This window comes from Crotalus tigris, unplaced genomic scaffold (assembly GCF_016545835.1).
Source record: "Crotalus tigris isolate CLP2741 ecotype Arizona unplaced genomic scaffold, ASM1654583v1 scf7180000023722.550826, whole genome shotgun sequence".
Taxonomy (NCBI): domain Eukaryota; kingdom Metazoa; phylum Chordata; class Lepidosauria; order Squamata; family Viperidae; genus Crotalus; species Crotalus tigris.
In genome coordinates, this window is record NW_024100140.1 from 81592 (window position 1) to 100349 (window position 18758).

Genomic DNA, 18758 nt, shown 5'->3' on the forward strand with positions numbered 1-18758 from the left:
CAGTGTCTGAATTGGCGAAGAGCTAGGTGTATGGCCCTGAGCTCCAGCCAATTGATGTTGTGTCTTAAGTCTGCGTGGGACCAACGGCCCTGCGCAAACTGAGACTATAGATCGGCTCCCCAACCGAACAGACTGGCGTCTGTCGTGATTGTGATGTGGTCCGGTTCCTTGAAGGGTGATCCTTTGGTCACTGCCTGTGAGAACCACCAGCGTAGCGACCTGCAAATGTGAACCGGAACCCTGACCTGATGGTTGGATGCGCTGGCATTCACCTGCTGAAATGGTAGGAGGAACCACTGGAGGTCCCGCAAGTGGAGTCTGGCCCAAGGAACTATAGCAGGAGACCATCTTCCCCAACAGTTGGGAGAGTAAGACCAATGGAACTGTGTGTTCCCTGTATGGCGAGCCAGGTCCCTGATGCTGACTACTCGCTCCTGAGAGAGATAGACCATGCAGTTTATGGTGTCTATGACGGCTCCCAGGTGCAGAAGCCTGGATGAGGGAACTGTCTGGCTTTTTTTAAAGATGACTGAGAAGCCATGTTGTTGAAGGACCTGAATGGTGTGTTTCAGGTCCGTCTGAGCTGAAAGAATGACGCTTGGATCAGGATGTCGTCCAAGTAACACTGGATGTGTATTGGTATTTTCCTCAACTGGGCGGCTAGCACAGCCAGGATCTTGGTGAACACCCTGGGTGCCAAAGAAAGGCCGAAAGGAAGGGCTTTGTACTGGAAATGCCTGCCCCTGTAACAGAACCTTAGGACCGCCGGTGAGCTGGATGGATAGGGATGTGGAGATACGCTTCCGGGAGGTCTACTAACACCAGGAAGTCTCCGTGTCTGATGCCCCCCAGGATGGACTGGAGTGATTGCATCTTGAACTTTTTGTAAGTGATGTAATGGTTTAGGTGTTTGAGGTCTAGAATCACTCTCAACCCCTTGAGGCTTTGGGGACCACAAAGAGGATGGAATAGAACCCCCCTCCCCTGTGGTCCGGTGGTACCGGTTCTATGGCCTGAATCTCTAGAAGATGTTGGATAGCCTCCTGCATAAGTCCCTGTTTGAGTGGATTCCTGGAAACGGAACAGACAATGAATCGGTCTGGGGGCTTGGCTAGAAACTCCAGGGACAGACCAAACTGGATGGTTTGTAAGACCCAGTTGTCTGTGGAAGTAAATTCCCACTGGTGGAAGAAGTGGGCTAGCCTTCCCCCGATGGGAAGGACCGTATAGGAGTCACTTGGACTTCCTGTATGGGCGTCTTGCCACTTAGACCAGCTCTGCTGTCTGGGCCGAAAACCTGGTCTGTCATAAGGGCAGTCATACGGTCTTTCCTATCTGGGAGTGTATGAGTGGGGGAGCTGGGTAACTGTTGTACCGGCTGCCAGCCGAAAGGACTGCCTACAAAAGTAAGGAGCAGGACGCTTTTCAGTCTTTTTGTTCAAGTGAGCCATGACCTTGTGCTTGTCCTTGTTTTCCATAAGGTGTGGAGCCAGGGCCTCCTCATATAAGTTATTGCCCAGATAAGGAGCAGTCGCTAGACGCCATTTGGCCTTGGCGTCAGCCTGCCAGTGTTTCAGCCATAGCATCCTCCTGGCTGTGATACTGGACCTAGTAGCAAAGTTGGCTGACTGAAGCGTTGCATCCGCCATGTACTCAGTGGCCGCCACCATTTTGCTTAGGTCTTGATGGGTCCGAATGTCCTCAGCAGGGACTCTGGCCTGAAGTTGTTGTAACCATAGAAGGGTAGTTTGGACAAAAAAGGACACACAAGTGGCCGTTTTAATTGCCCACGCTGCTGATTGATGGGTCTTCCGGAAAGTCTGTTCCCATTTTTTGTCGTCCGCTTTAAGTGCCTCCGACAAATCCCCAGCGACCGCAGTCTGGGATATCAGGATACCAAGCTTCGTTTATCTTGGAACCTCCAGTGCATCAGTGAGGTCTGTGGAGGTGCTAAAGATCTTTTTATCAGTCCCGCTTACAGAAGAGAATGAGGAAGGGGAGGCCCATTGTTTCTTGATCCCTTTAAGGAAAATAGAGGGACACGGAACGTGATGTTGGGTTGCCACCGTTTCAAAAAAAAATCGGAACCCGATGTTGCCTGTGGCTGAGGAACTGATCAGATCCTATGTTTGCAGTTGATGTGGCCTTGTGCAGCAGTGAAAGAAAAAGGGCCGGATTGAATAAGCCTCCCGAAGGGGAGGGCTCAGGGGGAAGTTCCTCCTCCTCTGACATATTAAAGTCCGGCTGTTCCTCACCTTGAGAGGAAGAGTAACCGCTCATGGAGGAATGCGTGAGAGACGTGGGCTCCTGAAGTATAGGGAGCTCCGTAGGAAGAACATAAGGTGGCATGGCCGATGTGGAAGCCCCCTGATCAGGAGTATGGAAGGAGCGCTGCGCTAGAGCTCGGCCCACGACCTTGGATAGCAAGGCCTCAAAGCGGGCGTCAGAGAAAATGTCTCCGATGTCTGATCCTCTGAGTCCTGCAGCCATGGGAGTAAATGTGGCCTCTGGGGCTGGGCCGGGAGCTGTTGTTGTGTGTTGAACCAATGTGGAGGGTGAACCTAGTGTGACCGGCGTCCCTGAGAGGGGCCACACGCCCTGAGCTGAAGTTGAGGGACCTAAGGGAAGGTCAAATTCAGACGCCCCCAATTGATCCACCTCTAATCTGGCCCGACTCTGCACTCTGGAGAACTCCTTCTCCAGAGCCTGGTGCCTATGGCTGGCTTGCTTTTCCGCCAACTTGGAAGACTTCTTGAGTGTGTTCTTAGCCTTAGATTTGGACTTACCTGCCGCCTCCTGGGTAGGGGATTTGTGGCAGCCGTAAATGGTGGATGGTGAGGCAGTGCTCCTGAGTTGAGCCATCGTTGAGTCCTCCATCCTGGTTGAGCAGTCTCAAAAAAAATTGAGACAAAGCTCTGGCAGGCAAGTGGTTGGCGGAAGCGAAATTGGAACAAGTAACAAGACTGTTCCCCTGACCACCTGATCAGAAAAAAAAAATCTATCTGGGCTTAGGTCACGGCAATTGAGTGAAATGCCGAAGGCACATTTGGGGCCACTCTCTAGGCTCCGCCCGGAGACTTTAGGTGGCCACTCAAGGTGCACCAGAAAAGGCAAAAACTCCCAATGAAGGGTACAGAGGGCCTGAGACAAGGCCTGGCAAGAAAGGATCAAGTTCAAAATGGCGGCTGATCAATGTTATAAATTGTAGATATTGATTGTGGAGGTAGGATGCTCTATCCTCTAAGGTTTGATCTACGGCCAACAAAAACCTTCACTGGTACAGCGATGAGGCCTGCAGGTAGCCACTGGGGCAGGGCTCAATGTGGCCTAGTTATAGGACCGCATGGTGTGGTTCAAAAGGCGGCCGCAGTAGCTTTGTGAAAGGTGCTATTAATCTAACAGGCTGTGGTGGGTCTGAAAGATCTTGGCCCCCAAAGCACATGAGGCCAATTCCAAAATTCAGGAAAGGCCCCAAACGATTGCAAAAAGCAGAGGAACCTGCTCCTGTACTTCGTTCCCTGGGCGACGGCCTCAAAATGGCGGCCGCGATCTACTCTCCGTTGCAAATGACTCCGGAGGCTTTGAGACGAAGGTTGCTGGTGCTGGGGCCAGACTGTAAGGCAGCGCTAAACACTGCGCCGAAATTTAAATCAACAGACAGCCTCCGAACCAGAAGCAACAAATACAACTTCATTGCCTCCGACGGCAACCAAAATGGCGCCTGTGGGTGCTCCCGGCTATCGGAGGTGATTTGGAGGCCCCAAATTCAGGGGAAAAAGAATCTCAATCCTGCAGCACGAGATTCTGTTGTTGGACAAAGAAACGGGGGGGAGAAGAATGGATTTCCAGGGCAAGCCTGCCCTGGGAGAAAACAGGAAAGGAAAGCTGCAGGAGTCTTCCCCCCCCCCCACCTCCCACTCCTCAAGCAGTAATTCTAAGGTAACACTGATCCCAGTGATAAAATAAAAATTTGAGGGGAAATGCCAAATTAGGATTTACAAAGTAAGGGAGGATTTCAATTAATTTAAAGGAAAAAGGAGAATTCACCAATAGATTTCTAACCTGCTATCTGTTGAGAGCCAAACCTGATACGTCTTCAAGAGCTGAGACCAAGTTAAGACTGGATCTCCTAGCAAGACGGGACGTGTCAAGTTTGGCTACTTGGTCTCAAGAGCAGGCAGACAGAGAAAACCCATAGGTGGATTCTCCATCTCCTGTACTGAAGAATCTGAGTGTTTGTAGTAACAATGTTTAAGTTTAGTCCTGTAAATCAGTAAAATACAGAAAAGAAATAAAATTTCTTGTCCTTATTCATTATATACAATATTAGTATAAGTAGGTACTGGTTTTGGCTCTAGAAAACAATGATGCAGGACAGTTTACTTTTGCATTTCAGTTTTAAGAAGAAATTGAAAGTATAAAATTCAAACACTTGGATCCCTACCCTATTTACACCCTACTCTAACTTAACTGATTTTTATTAGTATTTACATCTGTATGTGATCAGGTTTTTTTTTTTTTTTTACCATTTGTAACTTGAAAGATTTAATATTTGCAAAACTGAAACTCAAAGTTATTTTACAAGATACCTGGATTTATTTATTTTTTGCATAGGTGATCCTCGACTTATAACCACAATTTAGCCTAAAATTTCTGTTGCAAAACAAGACAATTTAAAAAAACAGATAAATAAGAACGTTATTTTAATCTTTTGAGGAAATACACACATGTATATATACTGGATGCATGTATCTGGGAAGTAGAAGGAGAAGTGCTTATGTTTGTATATACATCATACACACAATTTAAACATACTTGCACAAATATAAATTTAAGACCTACATCAAAGTATTGCAACACCAAAACAGAAATCTTTTAAGTTGTAACCACATAAGTCCTAATGGTATATTTCTTTTGATTACTATAAAGCACAAGGGAAAGGCATATAAAAGTCATTTTAAAATGAGGTCTGAATTTGTTGTGATGAAGCTAATACACAGTATAAAAAGTAGACTACTGCCCCCTGTAGTACAACATCAGAATATCATCCAGTGTGCTACTGTATTCCAATAATTATATTTCTGCATGCAAGTAAATTGTTGGAATATATTTGAGCCATATAAATATATTTCATACATTTTACATATTATTAAACTAGAGGGAAGTAGGGTTGGACAGACTGAAATTGTGCTGATAATTCTAGAGTTTTTATACATTATCAAAATAGAATTACTTTCCCCGGCTATTTATAAAAGCCTGGTTTAAAGTGATAATTTCTCAAATTATGTTGAATGACACAAGAAACTGTAAATCAGACGTTTGAAATTCAAAGCTGTTAGTTCATGAATGAATTTAAAACTCTACAAATAGCAAAAATCAGAAAATTCACTTTTTAAAAAAGTGCCAATGTATTTGAGAACTTTCTCAATTAATTTAGTCAGCAATAAAAAATTATTCTGAAGAGAAAATTTAACTATTAAGGGGCAGAAGCATATGACTGAAAATCCTTGATAAAAGACAAAAATAATTAAATCTCTTTCAGTGCCAATACCATCTCATCATTTAGATTAATGATAGAGCATTTGTTTAACAAGAATGCTGAAAATTACATTCTGGATGCAACATGTTTGAAACCTGAATCAATATTCAAGTATTGCCTAAACAGAAGATCTGAATATAAATCAAGCTTACACAGTACCCCTTGATTCTCTAAAAATTAATGAATCACATTTTTAAAAATTTATTATAATTTTGATAATTTATTTGATTGTTTAACTATTACGGTAAGAGTATTCAGCCCTTTACAAGGATATCATTCATGTAAATTCTTCAGTGTCTCTGTACCTTCTGGACAAAAGTCCCTTTGATCCAGCTGTACTGAAGAATTTCCTCTGAAGGATTTCAGACAGATCTGGCTGAAATACTACACTTTTTGTCTTCAAAAAATGTCGCCAATTTCTACTATATTTCTGACTCTGCATGGTCTGGCCACATCAATGACTCGGTTTATTAAAAAGGAAGTGTTCTTCATTAGAATTTTAGTCCACCTAGAATTTACTTCTTACTCCAGTTTCTTATCTTATTGATCCTACCCACCATCCCTTTGTAATATAAGGTTGACACATCTAATTTTACTTTGGCAGCTGTATTACTCCAAGCTACTTCAGGCAGCGCTCTCTTGTGTGCATAACTTTCCAAGCAGGTGCTGATGGCTAATGATATATTTAATAAGGACCTTAATTATTTTTTATTTATTTTAAACAAAATTTGTAAAGTTGCCCAGGCAATGTGACTCTGGGCAGCAAACAAAATAAAAAACAAACAATAAACTAATCCTTACCAACATATAACTATAAACAACAAAGTGTGTGAAATGCAAAACATTAAAATATTTATCAAATTTATATGGCCGCTTATTTCACACAAAGTGTCTCTGAATGGTGTACAACATTTAAAAAGAACATACTATATAAACCAGTGGCCCCCACCTTTGCGGCACCAGGGACCAGTTCCATGGAGAGAAGTTTTTTCACAGACCAGAGGGGGCATGGTTTCATGTGCTGCCTGCATTCCATGGATGGGGCTTCGCTTGTTTGTGCAGCCCAGTTTCTAGCATGCCGCAGACAGGTGCTGGTCCACAGACCAAGGTTTGGGGACCCCGATATATACTATATAAAAGTAATCATTAAAAATGGTCATTATTAAAAATATTAATTAAACACAATGATAGAGCTATTTTAGAATAGCCTTGATCTCCTGGGACTCTGAAGCCTGATGACAAAGCTAGGTCTTCAGAAACTTACCGAACATTAACAGGGATGGAGCCAACCTCATTTGGGGAGGCAGGGGGGAGGCAATGGAAAGAATGTTCCATAAGGTGGGTGCCACAGCAGAGAAAGCCTGCCTCCTGGGACTTGCAAGTAAAAGGCTCTTGCAGACAGGACCCAAAGCATGCCATCTGCCAGGTGTAATGGGACAGGTAGATGTAACTGGGGAGACGAGGTTCTTCAAATAGCCCAGTCCAATGCCATGTACTTTGAATTGGTCCCAAACTGAAATCAATGCAGCTTATGTGCTGTTCTAGAAACAGACATAACTCCTTGTGCCACTGCATTCTTCATGATGCTTACAGATAGTCTTTCAAGACCAACATCATGTAGAGTGGATTGCAATAATCCAATCAGGACTCAACTAGAACATGAGTAACTGTGAGCAAAACATTCCAATATAGGAATGGATACAATTGGTGCACAACACAAACTTATACAATAGCCCTTCTAGCAATGACTGCCACCTGTTCCTTGAATAATAATCATGAGTCCAAGAAGAGTCCCGGATTGCATACCAGCTATTTCTGGAGCAAAGCAACTTCATCCAGCATCAGAGATGATGTAGTCCTAGAGCCAGGGTGTCAAATTGGCAGCCCACAGAGCAGATGCGTCATGTGCAGGCCATGCCCATCCTGGCTCCGCAAAGGCAAAAAATGTGATACCATACATCATGTGACATGATCAAGTTTGACACCCATATCCTAGAGGCATACGGTCCCAAAACCAAAGCCATCCAACTTTGCCAAGGTTCAACTGAAGATTACTGTTCCTGATATAGAACGTTACAGCCTCCAGGCACCAGCATAAGACATTCAGAGTATAGTATTTGCCATGGACAGAAATACACAGTGGGTATCCTCAGGATGCTGATGATATCTTATCCTACAGTGATGGATGAGCATCAAACTCTGCAGCACCTTACATAATAGGGGCTGAGGATAAGAACTATTCTCCCCAGTCAGCACCAGCTGGAATCAACCCTAAGGAAGGAGGCAAACCAGCACATCCCTGTTCCTCTGAGCTGATCCAGAAAGATATCATGGTTGATGGTACCAAAGACCTCAAAGAAATAGGGCAAGGATAGATAGGTAAACCCCATCCCTGTTTGATACTGATTCATTTTTAATTCCAGTTTAATAAGGATTCATACAAATTACCACTAATAATGGAAAGCAAGAATGACCTTGGAAGACAGGAAAAAGAAACTGCGCACAGAATGATTACACAAAAGTGGAAGAAGCCTACAACTGATTAATAGAGAGAGAAAGAGATTTAGAAAGGATTCACCCTTCCTGGTCAGGTGGATAAAAAAAAAGACAGCAAAAGATCTGTACTTTCAAACTCGCAAAATTCTGTTGATGTAATAAATGGAATCTGTTCATCTTATCATACTTCCTTTGTGATCTACTTGGGACACTGACCATATTACATCAGAGACTTACCGATAGGTAGAATGTAACAAGAAGAAAAGTTGAACAGCCAAAAATCTAGGAGTCAGAGGGGCAAATCTGAAAGTTACAAAGTCCTGATAAAAAGAGGCAACAGGAAAGGAAGCAGCAACCGAGATGAGGAAGCATTTTTTTTTTGTTCTTCCAACAGTAGAATGAATAAAAGTTCTAACCATTTCTCTCATATGGAGTAAATATTCGGAAGAAGAGAAGAATCAAGAATCCTGCTAGGAAAAAATAAGTTGAAAAAAATGAAAACATACTTTGCAAGAACAGAAATTAGATATTTGTCACCAAGATATTTGTTTTACACTATTGTAACATCACTCAGTCATTAAATGAGGCAGTCGGTAAATGAGGACTAACTTAAAAGTCTCCCCAAAACTACTAAAGTCAGATATAAAAACCTAACCAAATGTCCAAGTTTCAGTTTTTGTGTCAGTTGAGTCTATAAGGTTATTGGTGATTCAATAAAAGCGACTGACATAAAGACAGCAAAGACAACAATTGAAGAATCTAAAAGAACAAAGAACTGAAGAGCCTATATGCCCATTTTCCTCAATCTGGATTCAGGGGCAAAATCTGAAAAAAAAAAAATTCAACTACCATTCATTTGATCTGAAACAAAACTTTCTGGACAATTAGGCACACTTTTTTATTAAAGTTCTCAATCACATGGTGATTTCTGTTCATTGAGAGGAGAGCAGAGAGTAAAGAGGATGAACTAGTCCAATCTCTATAAAACATTGTGAATTTGTGAACTATAAAACTTTATGAACTCTTGGACAAACTGGATGAAAAAAGGATAAGTACCGTATTTTCCGGTGTATAAGATGACTTTCTAAACTCTGAAAATCTTCTCAAAAGTCAGGGGTCGTCTTATATGCAGGAATATATGGGTAGCTGTTCTCTGAATTTAAACCAATCTGCCACCTAGTGGCCAGCCCTATTTTTTTTTTTTTTACAGAAATAAGTACTAACAGGACAAAGCTTTCTAGCAGCAAAGGAGCTCCTATTGTGCTCATCTATAAACAGAAATTCAATATTGTACTGTATTTTCTGGCGTATAAGATGACTTTCTAAACCCTGAAAATCTTCTCAAAAGTTGGCGGTCATCTTATACGCCCAGTCGCCTTATACGCCGGAATATACGGTACAAAAAAATAGAACGAGGGGCACATAACTAAGGCAGAATACCAAGAAACAACAGCCTGAGCCTGCAAAGATGAAGTTAGAAAAGCTAAGGCTCAGAATGAACCTTGCAACAAATGTCAAAAATAATAAGTTTCAATAAATAAAAAAACAAAAAAGTGAAAGAAATCATCAGTCCACTAATAGGAGATGATGGCAAGGAAGTCACTAGCAGTAGGGAGAAAACAGAACTGCTTAATTCATTCTTTGCATCTGTCTTTATACAAAAAGATAATATAACCCACTTACCAAAAACAGAACCATAAAATACAGGCTAGGAATGCAAATTAAAATAAGCAAAAGTAACATAAAAGAACACCTGTCAGCTCTAGACACATTCAAATTAACAGATCTTGATGGATTACAACCCAAAGTTCTGAGGGAGCTGGCAGACGTGATCTCTGAACCATATTTTTCAAAGTTCTTAGAGCATCAGGGAACTACCTGAGGATTGGTAAAGAGCTGATGTGGTTCCCATCTTCAAAAAAAGGGGGGGGAAACAGATTCAGGAAATTACAAACCAATTAGCTTGACATCAATACTTGGGATGATCTCGGAAAAGATATCAAACAAATATGTGAACACCTAGAAATAAAGTTATAACCAGAAGCCAACACAGCTTTGTCAAAAACAGATGCCAAACTAATCTTGTTTCATTCTTTGACAAAGTGACTAAATTAATGGATCAGTGAAATGCTGTGGACATAATATACTTAAGATTTCTGTAAGGCATTTGACAAATTAGACCACTACCTACTTTTTGGTAAGCTAGAAAAATATGAGATAAATAATATAATCAGCAGATAGGATTTGTAATTGGTTGACAAACTGCACACAACATGTGGTCCTCATGGAGAGAAGTAAGCAGTGGGATACACCCCAAGGTTCCATTTTAAACCTAATACTCTTCAATATCTTCATAAATGATTAAGGTGAGGGATTAGAAGGCAAACTCATCAAATTTACAGATGACATTAAGCTGGCAGGAATAGCCAACACTCCAAAAAATAAGCTCAAGATCCAGATGGATCTCAACAGACTTGAAAACTAGGCCCTATCTAACAAAATGAAATTCAATATGAATAAAAGTAAGGCTTTACACTTAAGCAAAAAAAACCAATTGCACTGGTACAGACTAGGTTAAACATGGCTCAATACCAGTAACTGTGAGAGGGAGCTTGCAGTCCTAGTGGACAATCCCTTATATATAAGCCAGCAATGTGCAGCAGCAGCTAAAATAGCATATACAATCCTACGCTGCATTAATAGAGGGATAGAATCAAGATCATATGAAGTATTAGTACCACTTTAAAAAGCCTTGGTAAGACCACACTTGGAATACTGCATTCAGTTTTGATCACCACAATATAAAAAAGATGTGAGACACAAGAAAGAGTGCAGAGAAGAGCAGCAAAGATGATTAGGAGGCTGGAGGCTAAAAGTTATGAAGAACGGTTGCAGGAATTGGGTATATCTATTCCAGTTAAAAGAAGAACTAGGGGCAACATGATAGCAATGTTCCAATATTTCAGGTGCTTCTGGGGTCAGCCTATTTTCCAAAGCACCAGAAGGCAAGACAAGAAACAATGGATGGAAATTAATCAAGAGAAGCAACTAAGAACTCAGGAGAAATTTCCTATCAGTGAGAACCAGAACTTGCCTTCAGAAGTTATGGGAGCCCCATCACTGGAGGCTTTTAAGAAGAGACTGGATAGCCACTTGTCTAAAGTATTATAAGGTCTCCCTGCTTGAGCAGGAGGTTGAACTAGAAGACCTCCAAGGTACCTTTCCAACTCTGTTATTCTATGTTCTGTGTTCATTTATTCCTTTTCCAGGCATAAATCCATAAAGTTTATGAAATTAAAATTCAATTAATGTTTAAATCAGTTAAGAATAATAGTATTGCTGCAAAACTATGGCTTTGATACCCCAACATTTATCAAATAGGAATTTGGCATTATGATCTACCTACCTTACTGTAGACATTTTGCAGCAAGAAAAACAATATTAAGAGCCATAATATTAAAGCATGAAAAACAAACAGGATAGAAATTAGGTTCCCCCTAAAATGCTAGGCTTTCTCCAGATACTGCTTCCATAGTCTCAAGAATAAAAAAAAAATCAACTGCTAATATTATACTATCATAAAAATGTCCAAACATAATACAGACAAATAAAGTTTATTTAGTATGCCACAAATTAAATTACCAAAGTTCATGATAGCAAGTTCAATTCGAAGGTAATGATACCCCTCCAAAACTCCTTGCTATTAGAGTAGAAAAAAACATTAAATTCTACCCTTTCCTGCATCCACTTCTGAGAAAGCATGTTATTTTTAATATCAACAATGTTGTTGGTGCCCAGCCAGGAGACTAAGTAAAGTAAATTTTAAAAAATAAAAATTTTAAAAAATGAAATATCAGTTTGAACTTATGTTTTGCAGTCAGCATTTTAAATCAACATTCCAGTTCAAACATAACAGGAAATTGATTTAATATACCAGAAATATGGACATGAAAAAGTACATGTCTCAATTCTTTGCCTATTAAATATCTACAATTTTTTTTAAATTATGAAATCTAAAACTTGTTACTTAAGGCTGTATTATAAGTTTATGGTAATTATTTTGCATACACATCATAGACAAAACATCTTATTATCTATATTCTACATCATTATTATTAATATAATTGTAAGATTGCTATGCTGCTGCATTCTAACCAGTTTTACAGTAGTGTATAACATAAAAAGATTAAAACTAAAGGAAGTGATTCTAACATATGCCATAATGGCACAGTCCAACAGGGATAAATAATCTTAAAACCCCTCAAATATTCCACAACTAGGCTTTCCTCACTCTATGGAAATTAATCTGGCTGATGGTGGTCCATATAGAGGTGATCAAGTTATTTCATAGGAGCAAGCCATCACTGAGAAACCCTGATTATGGAATTATACAGATGAAACTGCTTAGGTATCAAGCTTCTCAGCTAGCTTCTGTCCTTAATCTTATAGATTGGGCAGACTCAATATGGAGCAGGTAATCTTGGAGATAATCAAGCCCATGCAGCACATTAAAGACAACCAGCATCTGAATTGCATCCAGAAGCTGATTGGAGCTATGGAGCTCTTCCAACAGAAGTGTTAAATTGGCAAATCTAGATGTGTGCATCACTATCTAGGCTATTGCAAATTGAGCCAACTTAAGCAAGAACATCTCCATTACATCAATTTGCAATGTATTGAAAAAGACTTCCTCCCCTCCCTCCACACCTTATGTTGATAAATTATTTCTTCTAGGGGCTTTATGTAGCAATTTAATAATAAGGTGAAAATAACAATGGAAAAAGGATTAAGTCCTAGGCTACCTCATAACATGGCTTGACCTTTCCTACCCATTATTGGAACTGATTTCTCAGGAAGAAAAAAATTACTGGAAAAAGGCATTCAACCATTACAAAACATTGTTTTAATCTTTTTATTGTATGTTATAATGTATAATCCCTTTCAAACAATCATCATTTGATCTTAAATGTTTATGGAGACATTTTGTCCCAAAAGATGCTTCATCAAAGGCATTGGACTTTCTTGTTTTTTTCCTTGAAAATGTTTCATTTCTCATCCAAGAGCTTATTCAGTTCTGACAGAATGGTGGGAATTGTAGGATTTATATTCTTTGCAGTCATTTGGTCATTACCACTCTAAAGGTTAGTAGTTAGATCTCTGAGATCATTGAGGTCACTTGGGGGATTAGATGTACCCTCAGAGTCATCTGAATCAGAGTGCACATGGGGGTGGAACACTTTTAGGACTGCTAAAAGGATTGTGTTGTAAACCAGACATAGATGGTGTTATATCCCTCTTCCCTTCATTGAGAAGGATGTTCAATTTTAACATATATGGCCTCTTTTACCGCTCTTTCAAATCACTGGTCCTCTCTGTCTAGAACACTGGTTCTCAACCTTCCTAATGTCGCGACCCTTTAATACTGTTCCTCATGTTGTGGTGACTCCCAACCATAAAATTATTTTCGTTGCTACTTCATAACTGTAATTTTGCTACTGTTTTGAATCGTATTGTAAATATCTGATATGCAGGGTGTATTTTCATTGCTACAAATTGAACATAATTAAAGTATAGTGATTAATCACAAAAACAATATAGCAATGCTCGCTGGAGAAGCTTATTCTTCCTTGCTCAAAAATGTTGGGAGGGAGGGAAGGGGAAGGAAGGAAGGAAGATTGAAGGGGAAAGGAAGGAGATGGAGAAGGAAGGAGATTGAAGGGGGAAGGAAGGAAGGAGAGAGATTGAAGGGGAAGGGAGGGAGATGGAGATAGAAGGAAGGAAGATTGAAGGGGAAAGGAAGGAGATGGAGAAGGAAGGAGATTGAAGGAGGAAGGAAGGAAGGAAGGAAGGAAGGAAGGAAGGAAGGAAGGAAGGAAGGGAAGGAAGATTGAAGGGGAAAGGAAGGAGATGGAGAAGGAAGGAGATTGAAGGGGAAGGAAGGAAGGAAGGAAAGACGGAAGGAAGGAAGGAAGGAAGGAGAGAGAGAGATTGAAGGGGAAGAGAGGGAGATGGAAGGAAGGAAAGAAGATTGAAGGGGAAAGGAAGGAGATGGAGAAGGAAGGAGATTGAAGGGGAAAGGAAGGAAGGAAGATTGAAGGGGAAAGGAAGGAGATGGAGAAGGAAGGAGATTGAAGGGGGAAGGAAGGAAGGAGAGAGAGAGAGAGAGAGAGAGAGAGAGATTGAAAGGGAAGGGATGGGGATGGAGATGGAGATGGAAGGAAGGAAGGAAGATTGAAGGGGAAAGGAAGGAGATGGAGAAGGAAGGAGATATGATGGAAAAAAGGAAGGAAGGAAGGAAGGAAGGAAGGAAGGAAGGAAGGAAGGAAGGAAGGAAGGAAGGAAGGAAGGAAGGAAGGATGGATGGATCTTTGGAGAGTCATGTTTTTCCAGATGGTGATGAACTGCAATTCTCAGCATTCCCCACTCTTCCACAGTACTTTTTGGGGCTTCTGGGGATGGTAGTCCAGTAAGGTCTGGAGACACACACAGATGCCCTAGCAATGAAAATTGGCTGGGTAATTGCTACGGTTTTACTTGGAGGCATTCTGCAGTTCCTGAAAAATCACTTTAACCAATTTCCTCTGGTTCAGCAAAGGCAACAAATAATAAAACAAGCAACAGGTACCGGTAATAAAATGGGCCAAATTGTCCTTTCCAGTGCAGATGAAAAGGGAAGGGAAGGGAAAGGGAAATCGCGTCTGCCTTTGACCAAGAGGAGGAGAAACAGTAGGAAAAGCGCGGCGTTTCGGCCTGGGCACACAGCCTTGCCCGCAGGTGCTGCCAAGGATGCACAAGCAGCTCCGCACAATTGCCCGGGGAGGGTGGGAGGCACTGGCGGAGAGCCTGGAGGAGAGCCAAGCGGCGGCACCTCCGGGGCCTCGGAAGCCGTGCTGAGGATCCACGTGCCTCAGAGCCGCCAGCCGCCCTCTCGTACCCACCAACCTGGAGCCCCCCATTCTCATCCCGGCACCTCTTGCCCTCTCCCAGCTGCCTCCCTGGAACCTGCCCGCCCCTCCAGCCTCCTGAACGCCATTGCAGCAGCGGGGTCGCGGGAGCCCCTTTCCACACAACACAGCCTTTCACCACCATGACCCTTCCCCGACTCGTCACACGCGAGAGGAGTGCGGTCAGAGCGCCAGCTCCTGCTTGGAAGGTGCCGCTTCTCCCGGCCCGGCCGGCTGGCCTCCCACGCACATGTGGGCATCGCTGCCGCCTCGCCCTCTTGTCCGCTGCCTGGCCTCTTCCGAGGCCCGGAGCCCAGCAAGCTGGGAAGGAGCCACTTCTGCCCACCAGCCCCAGGGCCGCGCCAAGTGCTAGAGGGCCGAGATGGCCTCCAACGGCAAGGGAGGCAGGCCGGGCGGTGTGGGGGAGGCTCTGGCATGGCGCAGAGGGTGGCCAGGGGTGAAGTGCGGCCAGGCAACCAGGAGGCGTGGGGACCGGCTCGGTGCCATAGCTCAGCTCAGCTGGCAGCGATGGAGCAGCCCGTTGGCAGTGCCAGCAGTGGCCCAGACCCGGCTTGGCCACCCACGTAGCTGAGCCGGCCCAGGGCAGCGTCGGGGGCATGCGCGATGGCACTGCGGTGGCAAGAGCAGGCGCTGTTGGAGGAGAAGGGTGCTCTGGAGGCGGAGGAGCCGGCGGAGGAGGGGAGGAGGGCGGCGGTGGCCAGATAGAGGAGCAGTGTCTCAGTTCCTAAGACCATCGGAAATATGTGTTTTCCGATGGTTTTAGGCAACCCCTGTGAAAGCGTTGTTCAGCCCCCAAAAGGGTCATGACCCACAGGTTGAGAACCGCTGGTCTAGAATGTGGACTCTGCAGTCTTCAAAAGAGTGACCTTTGTCTCCAAATGCAGATGGATTGTTGAATCTTGTCCTGATAGGTTTGTTCTATGTTGTGCATACATACATTTTAACAATAGCGTGCTAAATTGCATTTCTGTTAAGCTGTCAAGTGACAATAGCAAAATCAAGTACCAAAATACCTGGGCAAGAGTAATTAACCAAAGAACCTGTTCAGTCACATTTGCCCACACCTACAAATAGACTGCCCACAAACACAGCAAAAGGCAAGCCAACAGACCACTAGAAAGGATAATTAAAAATAATTAAGGATTTTTGACAGAAACACACACTAGAACTAGCATGTGCAAAACAATTTAAAGACTTTGGTAAAAGAAAGTGAAAATACTTACATGAGACAGCAAGCAAATATTTAAAAGGGCTCAAGCATATGTGATATCAAAGAGGTAAAATCAGAAGGCTGAATCAATCCAGAATAATCCATTTTTACTATGGACAGATATCAGTATTACTCCAGAATAAATGTAACATATGCAATCTTTCAAGACCAGAAAAGGAAGTAGCAAAGCATATGAAAAAGTATAGCTAGAATAAATGAGGAGTTCTGATATGCAGCAAACTTATCTAGATTAAAAATATAACAAAACCCTAAATATGTATACCAATTAAGGAGAATATTTGTAGCTCGGGGTTGAAATGAGGGGTCCTTGGTGCTCTCTGAGCTAATAAGCAAGCTCAGGGAGCACCAAGAATCCCTAAATATGTCCATTAAGAAAAGCAAGTCAATGTTTTCATTAACAAAAATATTTAAAAGAAAAAAATTAAAAGCTTCATTAATGTGTTTAGGAACATTACCTTTTTAAAAGTTAAGTAAAAGAAATCTTGATCTCTCTCCTGTCTACTCTTAGACAAGAAGATAATGATATCGATGCTGCAAATAAGGTATTGGGTTATAAGCTCTGACAAACAGAATAACAATATAGAGACTCACTTTAGCACAGTGTTTCTCAACCTTGGCAACTTGGCAGCGTTGCTAGCTAGAGAATTCTGGGAGTTGAAGTCCACACATCGTAAAGTTGCCAAGGTTGAGAAACACTGCGCTTAGCACAAGATCTGGCAAATATGAGTTCAAATTCTTGCTTCGTTATTAACTTCATATTGGCATTGGCAATTCATTAAATCTCATGAAAACCTTAAATATCTCAGATCTTATGCCAATATACCTACTGTACAGCAGCAATACCTTAAAATGCGAGAACAGAATTAAGGACCTATGTCAAAGTGGAAGCTCCATTTTAAACAGATCAGGCTGAAAGACAGATGCACCTCAATGTGCTATTTGAGCCTCAGAGGAAAAGCGTGGAAAAGACAAAACGATGCTTGTAGCAATCTCCTTCACTAATATTCAGCAACAGCAAAAGCTTCCAATGGAGGGATGCCCAAGAACACCTGGCTGAACTCTGAGGGATAAAGGAGGCTATTACACTTTAGTCGGATCCACTTCTCTGTTTTTTGCCGACATACATAGAAGTAGTCGCTTTGGACATAACTACGGAGGGCAAAAGGTCATCGCTTTATGTCCAGTTTGCGCAGCCCCATGCTACATAAACAATGTACACATTCAAGGTCCCAACGAGACACATGACTGGAAAAGGGGGTGTGTGTGAGCGCGAGATTGTTCTGGCCTTGAAGGAATGAGAATAGGCGGGACCGGGGAGGAGAAGGGGAAGCGACTCGCTGCCACCTGTTAGGCCCAGGCAGGGGTAACCTGGGAAAGGAGGTGGGGCCTCGAGGGACTGGGGGAGGGGAAGGGTGGGCGAGGAAAGAAAGAAAGGGGGTGTGGATTCAATAGCCCGCCACTCCTCGCCGTTTCCCTGGCAGGCGGGCGCGCTTCCCAGCACCTCCGCTGGCACGCACGCCATCACTCGGAAGACAAACGCCTTTTCGTTCGCGGTCCTCCCTCCCCCTCCTCCTCTCCCACGCGCTCCGTCACTAAGCCTGAAGCCGTTCAGCGCAGCAGGGACACCACAATCCCACCCACCACCAGCGTTCCCAATGCCGCCATAGTGCCTCCTTTTTCCTAACCCAGCCTGTCACCTTCTCCCAGGAGGTGAAACAGGCGGCCAGGCTCATTCCCTCAGAAAGACTAAGGGAAGCGGAGCAAGGCAACGCCGTTGGCCCTCCGCCCCGGGAACATCTACCTGCTCGCGCAGCTCGAGGAGAACCATAGTGAGGCGAGGTGAGGCTTCCCCGCCTGCGGTATCCTTGTCCTTCGCCGTTTCAGCCACCGCTCCGGCTCCTCACTTCCGCCAACGATTCCTTCCCCAGCAGCCCCGCCTCCTCCCCTGTCTGGCCGCGCAGCCCGTGAAGCAGGTCCCGCCCACTGCTCCACCTCCTTCGCGTCCTCTAGGCTGGCGCTGGTGCAGGTTCTGCCAAGCGGGCGGAAGCACCGGGAGGGGCGAAGGTGCCAGAGGATAACCTTTCGCCCCAACACTTATCCAACGATCTTTAAGCGATCCCCAGGTTCTTTCCACTCAGGGACAGAAACGGAATTAATCCGTCCTCCCTCCCCTTTTTATCGATGCCGCTTCTACAACGTCCGTCACTCTCCAAACCTGATTGGACAGCTCGGGGTGACGAAACTATACATGCTCGCCCACAGACGTATATAAATAAAAGAAAAAGCAACAGTGATTGGATGAGGGAGAGGCGGTCAGATGGGAGGTCTAATATGATTGGTGGGAATAAGATGAGCGAGGGAAGAATTAGGAAAGCGAATGCTGTTACTCGAAAGAGAGGGCGGCTTTTAGGAATTGGGAGTTAGACGTTAGTGTTAAGGAGGAGGCGTGTTAAAATCATCTTGGAATGGGGCAGTATTTTGTTTGCAACTTTTCCCAAATTGGGGTTTTCTCTGGGGAAGTTGGACA

The 18758-nt window shown here is 43.2% G+C and overlaps 1 protein-coding gene across 1 annotated transcript in view; it reads right to left on the reverse strand.

The window, feature by feature from the left end:
* The window catches only part of ANKRD28 (ankyrin repeat domain 28), a 98904-nt gene extending 80544 nt beyond the window's left edge, over window positions 1–18360 (reverse strand). Inside the window, exon 1 of the mRNA XM_039321224.1 lies at window positions 18033–18360. Coding sequence (XP_039177158.1) covers window positions 18033–18059 — 27 coding nt within the window. The 5' untranslated portion in view covers window positions 18060–18360. The remainder of the gene's footprint in view (window positions 1–18032) is intronic.
* Between the last annotated feature and the right edge of the window lie 398 nt (window positions 18361–18758).